The sequence below is a fragment of the Fopius arisanus genome, unplaced genomic scaffold (genome assembly GCF_000806365.1).
Source record: "Fopius arisanus strain USDA-PBARC FA_bdor unplaced genomic scaffold, ASM80636v1 scaffold00005, whole genome shotgun sequence".
Classification (NCBI taxonomy): Eukaryota; Metazoa; Arthropoda; class Insecta; order Hymenoptera; family Braconidae; genus Fopius; species Fopius arisanus.
In genome coordinates this window covers 1923303-1939401 of record NW_011887744.1, presented here as the reverse complement: position 1 = coordinate 1939401, position 16099 = coordinate 1923303, and the positions used below count along the sequence as shown (strand labels likewise).

At 37.1% G+C, this 16099-nt stretch overlaps 2 protein-coding genes across 7 annotated transcripts; one reads left to right on the top strand and one right to left on the bottom strand.

Moving 5' to 3' along the window:
* The first annotated feature begins 95 nt into the window (after positions 1-95).
* On the top strand, positions 96-4829 carry spz4 (Spaetzle domain-containing protein 4). Its single transcript, XM_011315957.1, has 6 exons — positions 96-181; positions 702-883; positions 1270-1428; positions 1536-2228; positions 2310-2432; positions 2573-4829. The coding sequence occupies exons 1-6, from the start codon at positions 152-154 to the stop codon at positions 2808-2810; spliced, it is 1425 nt and encodes a 474-aa protein (XP_011314259.1). The 5' UTR covers positions 96-151; the 3' UTR covers positions 2811-4829.
* A 192-nt stretch (positions 4830-5021) lies between these two features.
* On the bottom strand, positions 5022-15158 carry Dlg5 (Discs large 5). Of its 6 annotated transcripts, XM_011315953.1 has the most exons (10): positions 14827-15158; positions 14132-14221; positions 13706-13723; positions 13402-13540; positions 12278-12626; positions 11479-11898; positions 9217-11106; positions 8025-9105; positions 6345-7825; positions 5022-6254 (listed from the first exon to the last, which is right to left on the bottom strand). In XM_011315953.1, exons 2-10 carry the CDS (start codon positions 14172-14174, stop codon positions 5928-5930), a joined length of 5748 nt encoding a protein of 1915 aa, XP_011314255.1. In that variant the 5' UTR covers positions 14175-14221; positions 14827-15158; the 3' UTR covers positions 5022-5927. The 6 variants fall into 6 exon arrangements, with proteins under 6 accessions (XP_011314255.1, XP_011314252.1, XP_011314258.1 ...); XM_011315950.1 differs by having other exon boundaries at positions 8025-11106; XM_011315956.1 differs by having other exon boundaries at positions 8799-11106.
* Between the last annotated feature and the right edge of the window lie 941 nt (positions 15159-16099).

The window sequence follows — 16099 nt, the reverse complement described above, 5'->3', positions numbered from 1 at the left end:
CAAAAGTTTACCGGTGCTCATTTTATTTCACACTCATCGGTATCTCGTGGCCAATCTGTTCGTCGAGAGAACGAGAAAAAATATTTTTTCAATAAAAAAATTTCATTGACTTTTTTTCGTACTGCTAGTTGTTACGATTGCCAAGTTGAGAATGAAGTGCTTTAATTTCCCGGTTTTTGTGGTAAGTGCATTCAGTATGCACTTTGATTTAATTAATTTATATTATATTTGTTTATCAATATATTTTGTTTATCAATCCGGTATTAATCCTGGCTTTATTGAAATTTATTATCTAGGCAAATACCACGTTCACACGAATAATACATCACGAAAAAATTATTTTTTGGCGAGTGTTTGAAAAATTGTACATTGTGTTACTAGTGCGCAAAGTGGAATTTTTTCGTACGCGCGTACGAAAAAGCACGTGCTGTATTTCGCAATATCTGTCAAAGTTCACTTTGAGGGATTAAATTTGGTGGAGTTCGTGAGAGAAAATTGAAACCAATTATTATGTTATGTTACAAGTGCGTGAAGAACCGTTTTTTTCGCACGCACGCGTCATATGTAATGATTTTTGTGATACTTGATGGGTTCTTCGCCATTTAACGCACGTTAAGCAGTCCGGAAAAGTGAACTTTTAAAATAGTTGTAAAATAACGTATTCCATTTTTAGGATTTGAATGAGTAATTCTGGGTTACAGTTGATATTACTCCCCACTGTTATCGGACAATTGGGCACTGGGGGATCAGGGACTTTCAATTATGATGCCTCATCAGCCTGTAGCAGACCTTATTCGCGTAATGGTAGAGAGCACTATGAAAAACTTCCATGCGACTTTCGCCGACAGAATTGGTGCACAATTGCTGGCAGCAATTACCCATGGTATTTGAATCATTCATCCCAATTATCTCTTTGTTTTCTTCTGTCTTTACTGATAAAAAGAAATATTTTCGCCAATTCAATCTCTTGGCGATAAGCGATAAGCGATAAGCGATAATGGCGATAAGCGCGTCAGACTCTTTGGTGAACTTTTTTTGCAAATAATTCCCAAACGAAGGGAGATAATTAAATTTTTGATAAGAGCGTTTATTCAAAGTACCTCGAGGGCTACAAAAAAGTTTATACAAAAATTTTGCTGTCTCCTTTTGTTTAGGAGATATTCTTCACCGACACCGAAGATCTTTGGGACAACTAGTCTGATTTGGTGGAAATAATATTTTTATCAGGTGGTGTTGTATTCAATTTTATTTTTGAATGGATTTTTTAAGGCACGCGGTTAGACGATTTGTCTACGAGAATCAGGGATTAATGCGGCGGATGTATGGAGATGAGAAACATATTAATGTTCTTAAGGATGAACTTGAAAAAAATGACATTCAATTGGAATATGAAGAGAATTATCATCACAGATACTTTGATGACTTCCAGTGAGTCAACCACTTAAACTTCAATGAATTGATTTCTATTTTATTAACTCAATACTTTAGAAACAGTTCGAGCAACAAATAGCTCATCGTATTTATTTTTTCTGTAGGCGTTCTATCCATGACAATCAATATGACTTGGGAAGATATGAAAAGGAGAAAACTAGGGAATATCGAGGTCGCGCTTTTACAAATGAATCACCCAAACAGCCGGCATTCACAAAACTCTACTTCCGTCCAACAGAAACGACAACTGCCAGCAGTAGTACGACATCTCAAACAGAATCACCCGATGAATTTTCGACAGCATCAGAATCAATAGAAGAAGCCACAATAAAACCATTAAAAAAATTACCCAGCGATCAGAATGAAACTGAAGATAAATCCGATGGAGGAAACTCTACATCAGGGGGAACATTGTCTGAAATAGCTCATGTAAAAAATGCCACTTTCAACGAAATTCCTGAAACATTGAAAACGCCTAAGGAAAATGTTTCAGGCAGCGCACCAGCAGACTGGCCCAGTAAATCAACAGAAACAGTTTATGTTGAAGCGACTTTAGAATTAAATGGAACAGCACGGCTGCCCGGAGTTTCCTCGGCCGATGGGATTGATCAATTCACCACAGAAAAGGATAAGGAAAATTCATCTTCAGATGGTAGTCAACAAGAATTTAGACCGCGTCCTGAGTATCGACCGCCTGAACCTCAGGCGGGCACCGGGTCCAGTGTCGAGGGGCAACTTTTTCAAGATTTTGTTGTTAAAGATCAACAGGAACAACCGGTGCTTAAACTCCGTGGGGTGTAAGTCTCGCTGTGATGAATCTTCAAGTAATTTTTATCTACCTTTTGGAATTGTTTAATTATCTTTTTTTATTCCTCCAGGAATGCTTGTCCAGTTAAAGATGAAGTTGTCGCTCCATTCTGGGCGAATAATACAAAAGGGGAAATTCTCGCTTTACTCAATCTTTATCCTTTCGAACAGTTTCTTCACTGGGAAAAATGCACGTAAGTTGGAGTGTCTTTTCTATTTTTTTTAATTTGAAAAAAAATTGAGGCGCCGTTTGGACTTTGTACTACAATTTTATGAATGATTTGATAATTTATTTTCATTCGTGAGTTATTAATGAATTATTTATTTCTTGTAGACATGAAAATAAGCAAATGTACTGTCGCGAAGGGTGCAAATGCGAGCAGCAATACCGCCTGTACCGGCTTCTTGCTTATGATCCAAATAACGAGTGTCGTGGTATATTCAGCGATTGGTTCAAATTTCCAAGCTGTTGCGTATGTCGATGTTACGATCTCCCAATAGAATTTCGGGTGACATCGAGATCACCACGTACCCATAAGCAAATACTCAAATTAAATCCACCTGGCAATTAATTTTTCATTCCCTTCTAAAATTAAGAGAATCCGAACACTCAAGGCTAGTGAATTGAAGAAAAAATGCTAATAATGTTATATTGATATGCCATTAATAATTTATTCAATTATATCACCTAAAGTAACATTATATATACATACAAATATACATTAAAATCACTTGAATGTTGTCAAACTTTCTCACTTGGATGTATTGAAAGTTCATCTTTTGCGTTATTCTAATTATTAAAACGGATGAATTTATCAGAATTAGTTTTTATATTAGAACAAGCTGCCATACTCATTGTCAGTACCGATGAATTCCATGCGATTAATCGTTTATTTATTTATTTACTTGCGGATTTAATTGTATTTTTAATGATATTTTTTTTCTCTCTTTGTTTTCGATATTTTATGAGAATCCATTATACTGATTGAATTCCGATTGTTGATAATGTTTTGTTTTATTATTTTTGTTATTTTATTTGTCCTGGAAGGTGAACATGAAAAAATTGTCCGAACTGGATTGCCCATGGGGCAAGGGTTCATTGATGTTACAGATATTTTATATACATATATAAACATTGAATATGTATGCACAATTATTATTTATTTAAGATGATAATCTACGCACGAGAAAGCCTTTTATTGTGTATATGTGTTGGAGTATCATTGATGAGTAGTGAGTTAAAATATTTGGTATCAGAAACCATTGCAGGAGGAAATATCGAAGAACGGGTGAGTAAATTCACTCAATCGTCGTATCTGGTATTAAATCCTTGCGACAATTTTAGGACGACATATTGGGATGAAAAAGGCAAATGATTTAAAAAATTGACAGGCAGTTATTGCTTTCGTAAATCATACCAATGATGTGTAGGAAATACATGTGAAACATTTCACCGCGGAAATTTTATTTGCTGATTGTAAACATTGAATATTTTCATAAAAAATATAGAGTAATATCGGAACAATTAGTCAATTATTATATGATGAATTGCGGAAAATTGTTCATTATCATTGTAGTGTAGCATTAGAAAATATTCATTTTCCGTTTCGTCTTGTAAAATTGACGACTGAAAATACTCGAGTTATAAATTTCAATTGTCATTTTATAATGATCACAACGGTTTATTTTGAGTGAGCATTAATAGAGCATTTATAATACTGCGAAAATCCATTAATTCTTACCAATATAATAATAACTCCACAACGGCGAAAAAAAAAAAGATATTCTCGACAAGTTCATGTGCCTTTGCTCTTGAAATTTTATCCTTTACCTTTATTCCACTCGCAGCGCAAAAATAATAATTATCCTATTGACGCCTGTTTATTTACTGTCGTTCACACAATTACAGTTGATAATAAATATGTTTATATAGTGAATATTCATAAAATTCTTATTGCTCAAGGGAATTAAAATAACAAAGACGGTTGGTGTGAGTTTAACATCTCAAGAATTCTCGAATTCTCGATTTTGACTCCACAATTACATTTCAAGAGCGCACAAATTTATTTTTAAATTATCGAGCGATCGATTCCCAGTGGGAATAATTAATGGCGCAAGCAACTCTTCTCGTCACCCTGTGGCTAACGAATAATCAACAACTGTAGATTTTTTTTTATTTCAAATTCAAGTCGCTCTGAACACCACTAGAATTGAACATTTTCGTAATCCCTTCTTACACATCTCACCGAATCACAATAATTAATATGATATTGTTTCAATTGATATATTTCAAAAGGATGTCGGTAAATTTATAGAAAAATTTATTACTAGATAACTAATTGGTCGTGATTGATTACAACAATGGGAAGAGTCTCACGATATGTTGAAGCAGTATTTATGTATCACAGTGATGACTGATAATAACATCGAAATCGCATTTTTATTTAATTATTATTCATGTTTTTTATGGCGCTGAAAAAGTTGTATTCTTTCTACACGTTTGAATGATCTATTGATTTTACTGAGAGGAGTGCTCTGACAATTATCAAATTATGGAATAAAAAAATGAAATAAAAAAATCTTTAAAAACACTAGCTGAAAATTGAGAAGTATTCGTGAGGATGGCACAGAAACTTCACACTTATACCAGTACTGCAATTATATATGCGCCTAACACTTTTTTTTTCGAATAAACCAGAAACACTCTTGGCTGAACAAGAAATAAATCTGATGTGTAAATTACGTAGATCACTCACGACCCACACGTCAATGAATCTTCTGGATTTTGACAATTTTTTATTCATTTAAATAACAAATTAACTCTACATTTTTCTCGTTTGTACAGTTTATGTCCTTAATTTTTGGTCTCGGTGAATTAACTTACGCCTAAATATTGTCTCTCATTACAAAGCTATAAAATTCCATTATTCTTTTTTCTTATTATTTTCGGTTCCATGGAAATTGCACCTGTTATAACAGAACAACAAGCAGATGCATTTTTCCGTTGCTCCAGTTAAAAATAACAAATAGATAAAAACCGCCCGCTAAGGCATTGATCCCACAGTAAAAATATTTTTTGTTTCTCCCCATATATACCATTTTTAATTATAAAAAAACTCTAAACTAAAAAAAAAACGCATATATTATCTCTACGGCCAATTGATTCAAATCAGTTATAAATAATATACGAATATCTAGCGTTAATACGTTTTCAATTAATCCACCCACTGTGTAGACACTCTTACTAGCACAAAACAGCATGTGACAACTGCGTTAAAACAGCTTTTAGCTGATTAGAGAAAAAACGAGCTGGCGACTAGTTCAGTCACGGCTGTAGAGTGACTTAAACACTCTTAAAAGAGTTTTTTTTTCCATTTTCGTGTTATTAAAATAAAATATGTAATTAAACTCGAACCGTGTCAATCTATCCTCCACTCCAATAGTATTTCCCTGCTTTTTCTGAGGAACTCTCGTTGATTGTGGCAACAATCAGTTGAAATTCTAATTTAAATTGGCAATCTTCTCTAATTTTTGAGTTTTTGAGATATATTGAATAAAAAATCGTCGCCAGTCTGACGAAATATATTTCCATTGATAAAGTTCTTTGTTTTTCGTTAAATCGAACTAGGACTCCCGCAGTGAATTTAGATTGATTTCCACTGTGGCTTATGGGAGCCCCCCCTTGGATGTCAGGGTGGCCCTCGAGGCACCCATAATGCCTTACTCTGCTCACAATCGACAGCAGCTTTGACTTGAGTGCAGATATAAGCTACATTAACCCCAGCCTGAATAATATCAGAAACATAGTGTTTGTACTCAGCCTCTATTTTCAGGGACTGTTCATGCATCTCTTTAGCAGCTTTGGCACTTATTTTATCACTTGGATATCTGGAATCTTTGACTTCTTTTATTTGCTTGACACTTTTAAATTTAATAAGAAGTACTATCGGATATATCTGATGCCTGTGGAGCCGTTCGATTGAGGCGATGGATACGTCCAAAATGCAGTGTGAATTCTAGAAATTGAAGTTAAATTTGTATAAGAAAAAAAAATTGGGGTAAATGATAATGTAAATTGCATGAATAATTATTGCAAATTAATGTACCTTAACGCACACGTCTTTGACAGCTTGTACAGTGGTGCACTCGAAATAACTTCCTTTCTTTCGATAATCAACATAAAGTGAATCTCTGAGCCCCTGCTCCAGGGTAGATTGCGAGCAGTGCATAGCTTCAGGAAGACACCTTGTAAATTCCCCAGGACAGTCTTGCATTAGTTTAGTAGCAACGCATTCACTGAGTGGACCAATTATTAAAATTGGTCTCAAAGTTGGATAATCAAGTCTCTCGACTCTTTGATAGCTCGCAGGTAAATTTTCCTCATTCAATGTTCCACTGTCACTGTACCAACCGAGACTGACGCCAGTGAGTTGAGAGAGCTCTTTGCTGTCTCTACTAGAAGATCTGTGATGTTTTTTTCTGCGGAAGAAGCTTCTCCGAGCACTAGTTGTTCCTCGTTTTCCCGTGTCTGTCTCCAAGTCACCGAGGGATCTCCTTAGGAGTAGTTCCTCTTCAATTTTAAATTTCGACGGTATAATTCCACATTGCTGCCGCCTACCAGCCTGATCAACCAGCCATGCTCTCCAGTGACCAGGTGTACCATTGAACATGGTATTATCAACATAAAGAACATCATCTTTATTGAACCGAAGTTGTAAACTATCACCAACTTCACCAACACGATCGAACATTGCTTTGACGTAAAAACTATCACCTGGTTTATCCTTCACTTCATTGTAACGTTCAGGCATGTATTGAGCAACAAGTGTTACTTTGTCAGCCGGCCTAGCTAATTCAAGTGCTGCCTGTTCAGCTGTTGCCTGTCTTAAATCGACTCCATTGTATTCAAGAATTCTATCACCAGGTCTCAATCCTGCATCCTCGGCCAAACAGCCTGGCTGAACAGAATGAACGAATATTCCAACACCATTACCACCAACCAGGGATATCCCCAAATTTGAGCATTTACGTGTTTCTATAAAGAGATATCGAGGTTCAATCGTTGGTGGGCTCTTACGACTCTGTTCTTCTTGAGTTGGACTTCGAACAGTTGCATTTTGACGTTGTAGAGTTGTCACTGCTTGATTCATCTGCAATCTCGACATTGTCGATGCTCCACGTATCGAATCTATAGTCGCTGAATTTCTAAGCTCTGGTTTTCTAATATTTATGTCAAGTGATGCTGAATTACGAATTTCGCGTGTTCTTTCTTGGGTGTCGCGTACCTCCATCGAAGCAGAAGCTCGTACCTCACGTTCGCGAGTCACAGGTGGCATCAGAGTTGTTTTGCTTGCTGCTGCTGTTGTTGTGGATGTTGCACTTGCTGTGGCTGCGGCTGCTGCTGCTGCTGCCGCAACTGTCGCTGCAGCATCTCGCTCTGGCTCTGAAGTCTCATGATGCTCCAGGCTTGATTTCCTGGGGACCTCAGGACTGTTACATGGCGTTGGTGAACCACTGTGACTTCCATCTCCCCCAGCACCTGGTTCTGGGGAGCTCGATGAACCTGTCCCTTGGAGCTCGTTGTATTCTATATTTGCGGGTAAAAAAGATGGGGAAAAAAAGAAGAAAATAAAAATAAAAAACAGAAAAAATATGGTGCAATGTAGAAGAATAATTAACGTTAAAGGAGGTAAATTTTTCATAATTGTGAGAATAGTAATGATGATAATAAAATTGGGAGGAAGTCTGTGGGAGGAGCCGATCTTTACATGTGCAAAAATACTCACTATGTGGATTGTACTGGACTTGCATAGTTATAGCACCAGTACGTGCATCCCTGAGTACTTTGGCAGCACTGGGATAATCAGCTGTTCTCAGATTGATGCCACACACATCTAGCAATTGATCGCCAATCTGCAAACCGACTTTACTAGCCAGTGAATTTTCACTGACAGCCGATACGAAGACACCCTTCTTCTCAAGGCAAAAAATACGTATTCCCAATGGCTCAACTGATTTATCAATTTTTAATCTGCGAATTTCTCCAGGTAAAGGTGTGAAAGTATCATCACCAGGACTGGTCATCCCTGTTCTAGAAGTCAATACATCGAGACGAAAGGTATTTGGCATTGGACTACCTCTTTCAGATGTTCGTTCAATACTTCCAGTGGACAATTTTCCAACGCTGCTCTTGGACACAACACTTGGATTCGATGGTATTCTAAACCTCTGATTCTCTTTTTTTCTCGGAAATGTACCACCCTCGTACCAATAACCTGGTGGTGTATAGGTTGTAGGTACGACATCGTAAGCACCACCGACAGGATGTCCCCTCAATTTTTGATAGGGTGAGTCTACAGAGGGTGTGTGCAAATGACCAAATGCCTGGCTGTGGCCAGATATGTAGGGAGGCTCAAAACACCAAGAACGATCAGATAGTCCAATGGACTCACCTGATTGTGCTAATGGGAGTGACGGTGGCGAGGGATAGCGTGAGGGCAAGGAATTTTGTTGGTGAGGATGTGGATGTGAGTGTGTATACGGGGGAAATGAAAAATTACCAGACAATTGTTGTTGTCTTGAAGCAGCTGCTGATGATTGAGAGAGACCCGATGTTGTAACAGACAGAGTTGTTGCTGGTGGATAGAGTTGTGAGTGTGTACGATTGTGTTGCAATGTATCTGGCTGGCTTTCATTACTCCCATACTGCCTGAGACGTCTCTTTTGTATGGGATGGCTGTAATCATTGGCCGATTTAACTGAATAATCAATACTGCTCTCAGATGGTGCTTGACTCGAACTGAGACGTCCTGGCTCAACTGGCTCAAACTCCGTACTCGCTGGCTTTTTCTCCAGCGATCCAATATCCTTTAATTGAACAGCAGGTGTAAATAACTTTTGCGTTCCAAACAGTTGACCTGATTTACTAAATGACACTGGACTCTCCATAGCTTTATAAACAGTATGACGATTGCTTACATTTGAAAAATTACCCAGTGGAATTGGATTGGATATTCTGTTGTAATTGTAACTCTCGTATTTTGGTGGATGATTGATAAGAACACTCAGTGGTAATCTCTCCTTTGTCTTTCGAGGATGCAAAATTGTTCCGGTGCCATTCTGAATGAGTGGACCACCTCGTACTTTCGGCCATGTACCACCGTCTTTCTCCATTTTTTCATTAGCTCTCAATTTATTTCTCTTCAACACACTGCTAGCATTCGCTGCTGATGCACCAGCGACAGCAGCACCTGCTGCTGGCGTTGCTGTTGTTGTTGTCGTCGTTGTTGATGTCTTTTTTTGATGATAACTCTCGATAACCGAATCCAATTCAGCTATTGCGTCTTGCTCCTGCTCAAATGTATTAGGACTGGAATTTCTATGGCGTTTTTTCTTATCGTCACGATCTTTGCTGTGTCTTCTACCCCTGACGATATCTATCTTTTCACGTATATTGTCCCATGCATGACTGATACTACTTGGCTTCTCACCACTGACTGATTTTGACACTTTATATATACTTCTGTCATTGAAATTCGACGCCATATATCGACGCTCGTAGTCGTCAGACGTTGCTTTTAACATCATGCGTTCTTGCTCGGTTTGAGAACAGCTGTTGACCATTTTTTGAGCCTTATCTGTACCATAAATCATACCAGTATCGGGCATTGTTTCTGAGCTCGAAGCCAATGACAGTGGAATTCCTTTGAGTGTTGTTATTGTTAGAACATCAGCAATACAATCATTCAATAAACTCATTGCTTCGTGAGCTGAAGTAACACTATCCATTGGTTTACTATTGATATTTAATACACGATCACCAACTGATAAATTGCCATCTTTAGCTGCTGAACTGGCAGGTGATATTTTTGATATATAAATACCAAGTTCGAGAGCAATGCCATGAGGTATTGAACCCCCAATAGGCAATTGAATTGTTCTGAGATATCTTCGGGTTGATCGTTTACGACGAACAGTCACGGTTGCCGAGCCAACAGTACACGCACGAAGTGTTTCCAAAATCATTCTAGTTGATACTGAAGTGCAGTCGACATTGTTAACACGAATAATACAGTCATTAACTCTCAATTTACCACCAACAATACTTCCTTCGGCTATTTGTGCAACATAAACACCTGTATCATTGGGATAATATGGATCTTGACGTCCACCAATCAAAACAAGACCCAAATCACGCTCTGAGTCTTGACACAATCTACTTAAATCGAGATGTATCGTTATTACATCCCACTCTGCCGAATTATTATCCTCGTGATGACCGTAAATACTCGATCGCGTCATTAAATCACTCTCAATCATCTCTTTGAGATCCTTGAGTTCCTTTGACGCTTCGTTCCTCTGTTTCTTAATATCATCCGAATCTCTAATTGCACTTGCAAATTCTGAAACCGCTCGATCTCTCTCTTTTCTCAATCTATCACAATTCGACCTCAGGGCCTCTCTTTCGAGAACTATTTTGTCACGCTCGCTGAATGCCCAGTCACGACGACGTTTTGATACCTCTGCCTCTTGAATCGCCTCCTCGAGTTCCGTTTGAACGGCTTCAACTTGTTTTCTAAGTCTATCAATCTCCAAATTCGCCTGATCTAGATCATCCATTCTCTCTTTATCACGTTTCGAATAATCTCGAGTGTTTGACTCACATTCTGCCTCTTTTGATGAATTTATTCGTTCGCGATTGTAAGAGTGAATTTCTAATCGATTTTTGTAATCTCTACTTGCTACCTCGGAATAATCACCGAATTTCTGGCGGAGTACATTGCACTCTTTAAATGCCTCATCTCGATCGAGAAGCGCTGATGAAATCTCGCGACGCAGCGTCTCAATTTGATAGGATAACGTTTTTTTCTGTAATTATTATTTTTATTATCATTGCGAAACTATTAAAGTATCTCTACCCTCCGGCTGAGCTACCGTGGAATATTTTTCGATATTATTATATATAATATGAAATGATGAATAATTTTTTATAATTTTTTTTTACTTTTTATGATAAAAAAATTAAATTATAATCTTTAATTGAAGTGGAAATATTTATTTTGTCACTCGGTGGAAAAGAATTTGGCTAACGATTATGTTACGTTGTGATACATTGAAATTGAAATGCCAATTGTGATTGTAATCCATTTGTTTTGAATTTTTCTAGCATTGAAATGTGCGGTTTTCCGCAAGGGTAGAGCTAGTTTAATAGAAAAAAATATATATTTTCCCTCAACTTACCCCATCGACCAGCTGTTTATTCTGATTTTCCAGATGAGTGATCTTCGCATAAGCCTGGGATAAATCATCACCCAATTTCTCCATTTCCTTGTGAACAGTATCACGTTCTCCCATTATTAAAGTATATTCATGAAGTGCCGCATTCCGTTCCTCCGTCAGTCGTTTCATATCTTTACTTGTTTTCATGCGCAGCATCATTGCTTGATTAATCTCCTTCACAGCATCTTCATGCTGCTGCTGTACTTTCGACAAAGCTTCACGATATTCATTTCGCTCTCGCATTGCTATGTCCCACTGCCTTATTGCCGATGTGCACTGCTGTTTCAAGCCATTTTTTTCCCTGAATGCTGCATTTCTCTCTTGGAGTGCCTCTTCGTATTGTTTTTTAAATCTCCCTGCTTCCTCTTGTGCCAACTCCAACTGTCAGCAATGCAAAAAGTCATTATTATCAGTAAACAGTAATAAGAGCATCAAAACATAACTGGCTAATTGCATTTTTATAGATGAGTATCATTGTTGCTGAATTAAAAATTTGTGTCGAATCAATCAGTATGGATAAATAATTCAGGGGATATCGATGTTAATTTGTTAAGCCATGATTAATTTTTTTTTGTTATTATTTCATTGTCCAGATCGTTATACAATAATTAATTTCAATCTGTGTCACTGGATAGAGCGGATCAAAAATTCTGGAATTATGGGATTCGATAGACTGCGAAAAAAAAATCGAAATAAATTATGAAGGAAATATATTGGGACTTTCTACGCCATATTTAATTATTTAAATAATAATCTGTACCTTATTAACAGCGGAGGAATGTGAAGACAACAAATCATCATATCGTTTTTTAAGCGAATCATACTCATCCTCAATTGCTTTATATTTCCTCAGAGCTGATAGATAATGCTGATTCATAGTATCACTATTACCACTATCAGCAACGAGTACGTCTTGATTTTGGCGCCTCAAATCTGATACCTCTTTTTGGAGAGCCTGAACTTCACGATCCAATCGCTGTTTATCGCTCACGAGATCTCCATATGTCCCCAGCAGAGCTGAGCTTTCTTGTGAAGTTGCCTCCAGTTGATTCATCGCGACAATGTGCTGGCCGCAGTAGTACTCCAACTCTTTCATAGTGTGATCACATCTGTAACGATAAATCTATTCAGAAGTGACAAAAGAAAATAAATTGACTAAATCCAAACTCTCCGATGAATTCATCAAAAATATCTCGAGAATTAAATGAGCCAACTTTTTGTAGCTCTCACTTCTACCAAAAAATCTCTTGAAAATATTTAATTATCTCCTTTAACTCCAAATATATCTCGGCAAAACCGAAGAATCGAGTCAACTAATCTCCTTTTCCCACTTGGCTACACATTTTTGTTGCAGCATAAACAATTATTCTTATAGAATTATTAACACTTCAAAAAAACACTTCAAATTACTTGTAGTCATCATGATTCGTAATGAAATTAGTACGTAAGTGACAATTTCACCACTTGAGTCTATTTTTGAGATGAAAAAAAGGAGAATGGGAAGAAATCGATACCCTCCTCGATGGCCAGTCATATTCAACGATACCACGGAGAAGATAAAAAAAAATGCCCCATGAGTTATGAGTTAAACATGTGGAAAACCTAATAACACGGTTCGGGGATGAGAGAGGCGACTAGGCCACATGTTATTGTTGGATGAAAAAAATGTATATGTATATATATATATATATATATATATATATTGGTACAAAGAATAAAAATAAAATGAATTGAAAATCAGGTCAGGTGATCTGATCGATGGCTCAACTGAGTGTGAATTGGAAAGCATGAGAGAGTCTAGAAAAACAGGTGCAGTAATAATTGAAGGAAAATTATTTATAGAAATGATAAGGGCAGAATAAAATAAATTAATAAAACACAAACCGTCTCATCGAATCGGAGTGCTTATGTCTAATGAGCATCGGGTGCAAACTTTGATCACGTTGCAAGCCATCGTAGTCATTACGACAATCGGGACCACCTACTGGACTTTCAACACTGCCATATCCTCCATTATCCCGTTCTGAATGCCAGCAATAATAATCCGTGCAAAATCACAAACGAAACATAAAATAAAAAGCAAATAATAAATTATTCTCTTGAAATCATAAAGACCAATGACGGAGATCTTTCTCTGCTCCATGTTTTTTCTTTTTTTTTTTTCAAAACAAATATTTCTGAAGCTTACCCATGTGAAGGGCCCCATCTGTAAAAAAAATATATTATCATAATTAAGAGACCATTCAGAGATCGATTTCGGAGATTGAATTTTTATTATCATTACTCAATTGAATTTATCATTACTCTGAGCATCAAAGACAGCAAAAGTGAATATTTAAGAAAATTAAAAGTACTTCATTCTGTTAGAAATATAACAGGAGTGATTCACCTGGCAATCAATACTGTACGACTAGTTAATGCTCATTGTTTCAGCTTTCACTAAGAAAAGAAACTCTCAATCACACTTACGTTAGCACCTGCAGAGCGCTTTCACAATTTATAAGTTATGTGTGATAATAAAGACAAAGACTACACAAATCATCGTGCAAATTCGTAGAGAATCGAAATCAATTGACTATGGATTTGTTAAAAATACTTAAAAAAAAATACGCACCACTGCTAACTGCACTGTCAAGAGAAGATGCTTCAGAAGCCATTTCTTCTCGTTCTCCGCAAGCTCCTGTATTATTCTTCCAGGTATTTTCTGAAAGTCAACAGAAATTACCTGCATATAAATATATGCATGAACAAATCAAAAATCTTCATTTAAATATTTAAAAACCCACAATCTAACAACATTTGACAATTACAGGATTAAAGAGCGATGGGTGGAGCACTCTTTCCATTTACCACAGGTGTACATCAAATGATTGATTACAATATTAAAAGTAATTCTCATGAAAAATCCTCGGTCATACAATGCACTGAATATCACGAGTCAACTTTATACCAGTGCTGAGTGACCTATGTTTTTTGAAAAGTTTGTAACTTAGAGAGTCTAGTATATTCCCGATGGGCACATGATGACGTGTACATTGTTTTGAACATTGAAAAATATTGGCAAAAGTTGATGAACTCTTTTTTACTGATGCCCTTAATACCCTTTTCATGACAAGACATTCGGAATAAAAGTAAAGTATCATTTTACCGAGGGGGAAATCTCGTCCGTTTCTATCTAGTGATTTCTATGAGATGATCATTCTATCCACTTGAAGTAAACATTTATACCTTGTGACAATTAGCGAGAGATGAAGATTCAGGGGAATCAGCGGATTAATGTTTATGGAGAAATGATATTGCAGGTCTTACCTGGTACACCGACAAGTCTGACAACTCGCCATTTTCATCGATTGCTCACAGATCTGGCCGATGTAGGATGTAGGGCCCCAACGGAAGTGAAGCTTCAACTTCTCAGTGTTGTTTTTCCAAATCCTATTTATCCCCCTGTGTCGCCTTTTATGTGACGACTCCACGTACACTTTTAAATTTATAGCTTTCTTATTTTTACACTGGACATTGTTATGCACATTATAGAGGTTACATATCCCGTAGGAACACAGAATTAAGACTGAGCAACAGGGGGCTGTTACTCTCTGTCTCTTTCCTCGCACTCTTCTTGCCGATAAATCAATCTAAAGTGAACGAGCAATACCAACAGAGATTACAGGGGAGATCAGAGAGGATTGACTAAAGTAGAGGCTCAGTCAAAGAGGATTGACTAAAGTAGAGGCACAGTTCTGGGGGGTGCGAGTGACCCCAGCTGCATCGTAGTACTGCACCCCAAGAGAGGGAGGGCGCCACATGCAATGGGGGTGTCTGCCCGTCAGCCGACTCGGTAACTTTTTTGCCCCCATGTGACCCTTAACCAAGTCCAATTAAGCCTTAACCAAATCCACTAACCCTTAACCAAGTCCAATTAAGCCTAAACCAAATCCACTAACCCTTAACCGAATCCAATTAACCCTTAACGAGAACAGTTAAAGTTCCAATCAACCCTTAACCACGTCCAATTAAGCCTAAACCAAATCCACTAACCCTTAACCGAATCCAATTAACCCTTAACGAGAACAGTTAAAAGAGATATTCATTATACCTCTTTTAACTGTTCTCGTTAAGGGTTAATTGGATTCGGTTAAGGGTTAGTAGATTTGGTTTAGGCTTAATTGGACTTGGTTAAGGGTTAATTGGACTTGTTTAAGGGTTAATTGGAACTTTAACTGTTCTCGTTAAGGGTTAATTGGATTCGGTTAAGGGTTAGTAGGTATTTACGGAAATATGAAAATTCGAGATTTTTGAAAAAATATCAGGAGAACATGAAAATCGAGGAGGTATTCACTGAAATCGAAAAATTCGAAATTTTCAAAAAAGTATCAGGAGAGCATGACAATTGAGGAGGTATTTACTGAAATCGAAAAATTCGAAATTTTTAAAAAAGTATCAGGAGAGCATGACAATTGAGGAGGTATTCACTGAAATATGAAAATTCACAATTTTCAAAAAAGTATCAGGGGAGCATGAAAATGGAGGAGATATTCACTGAAGTATTATATTCAAGATATTCACTAGTAAGCAAATACGTAAT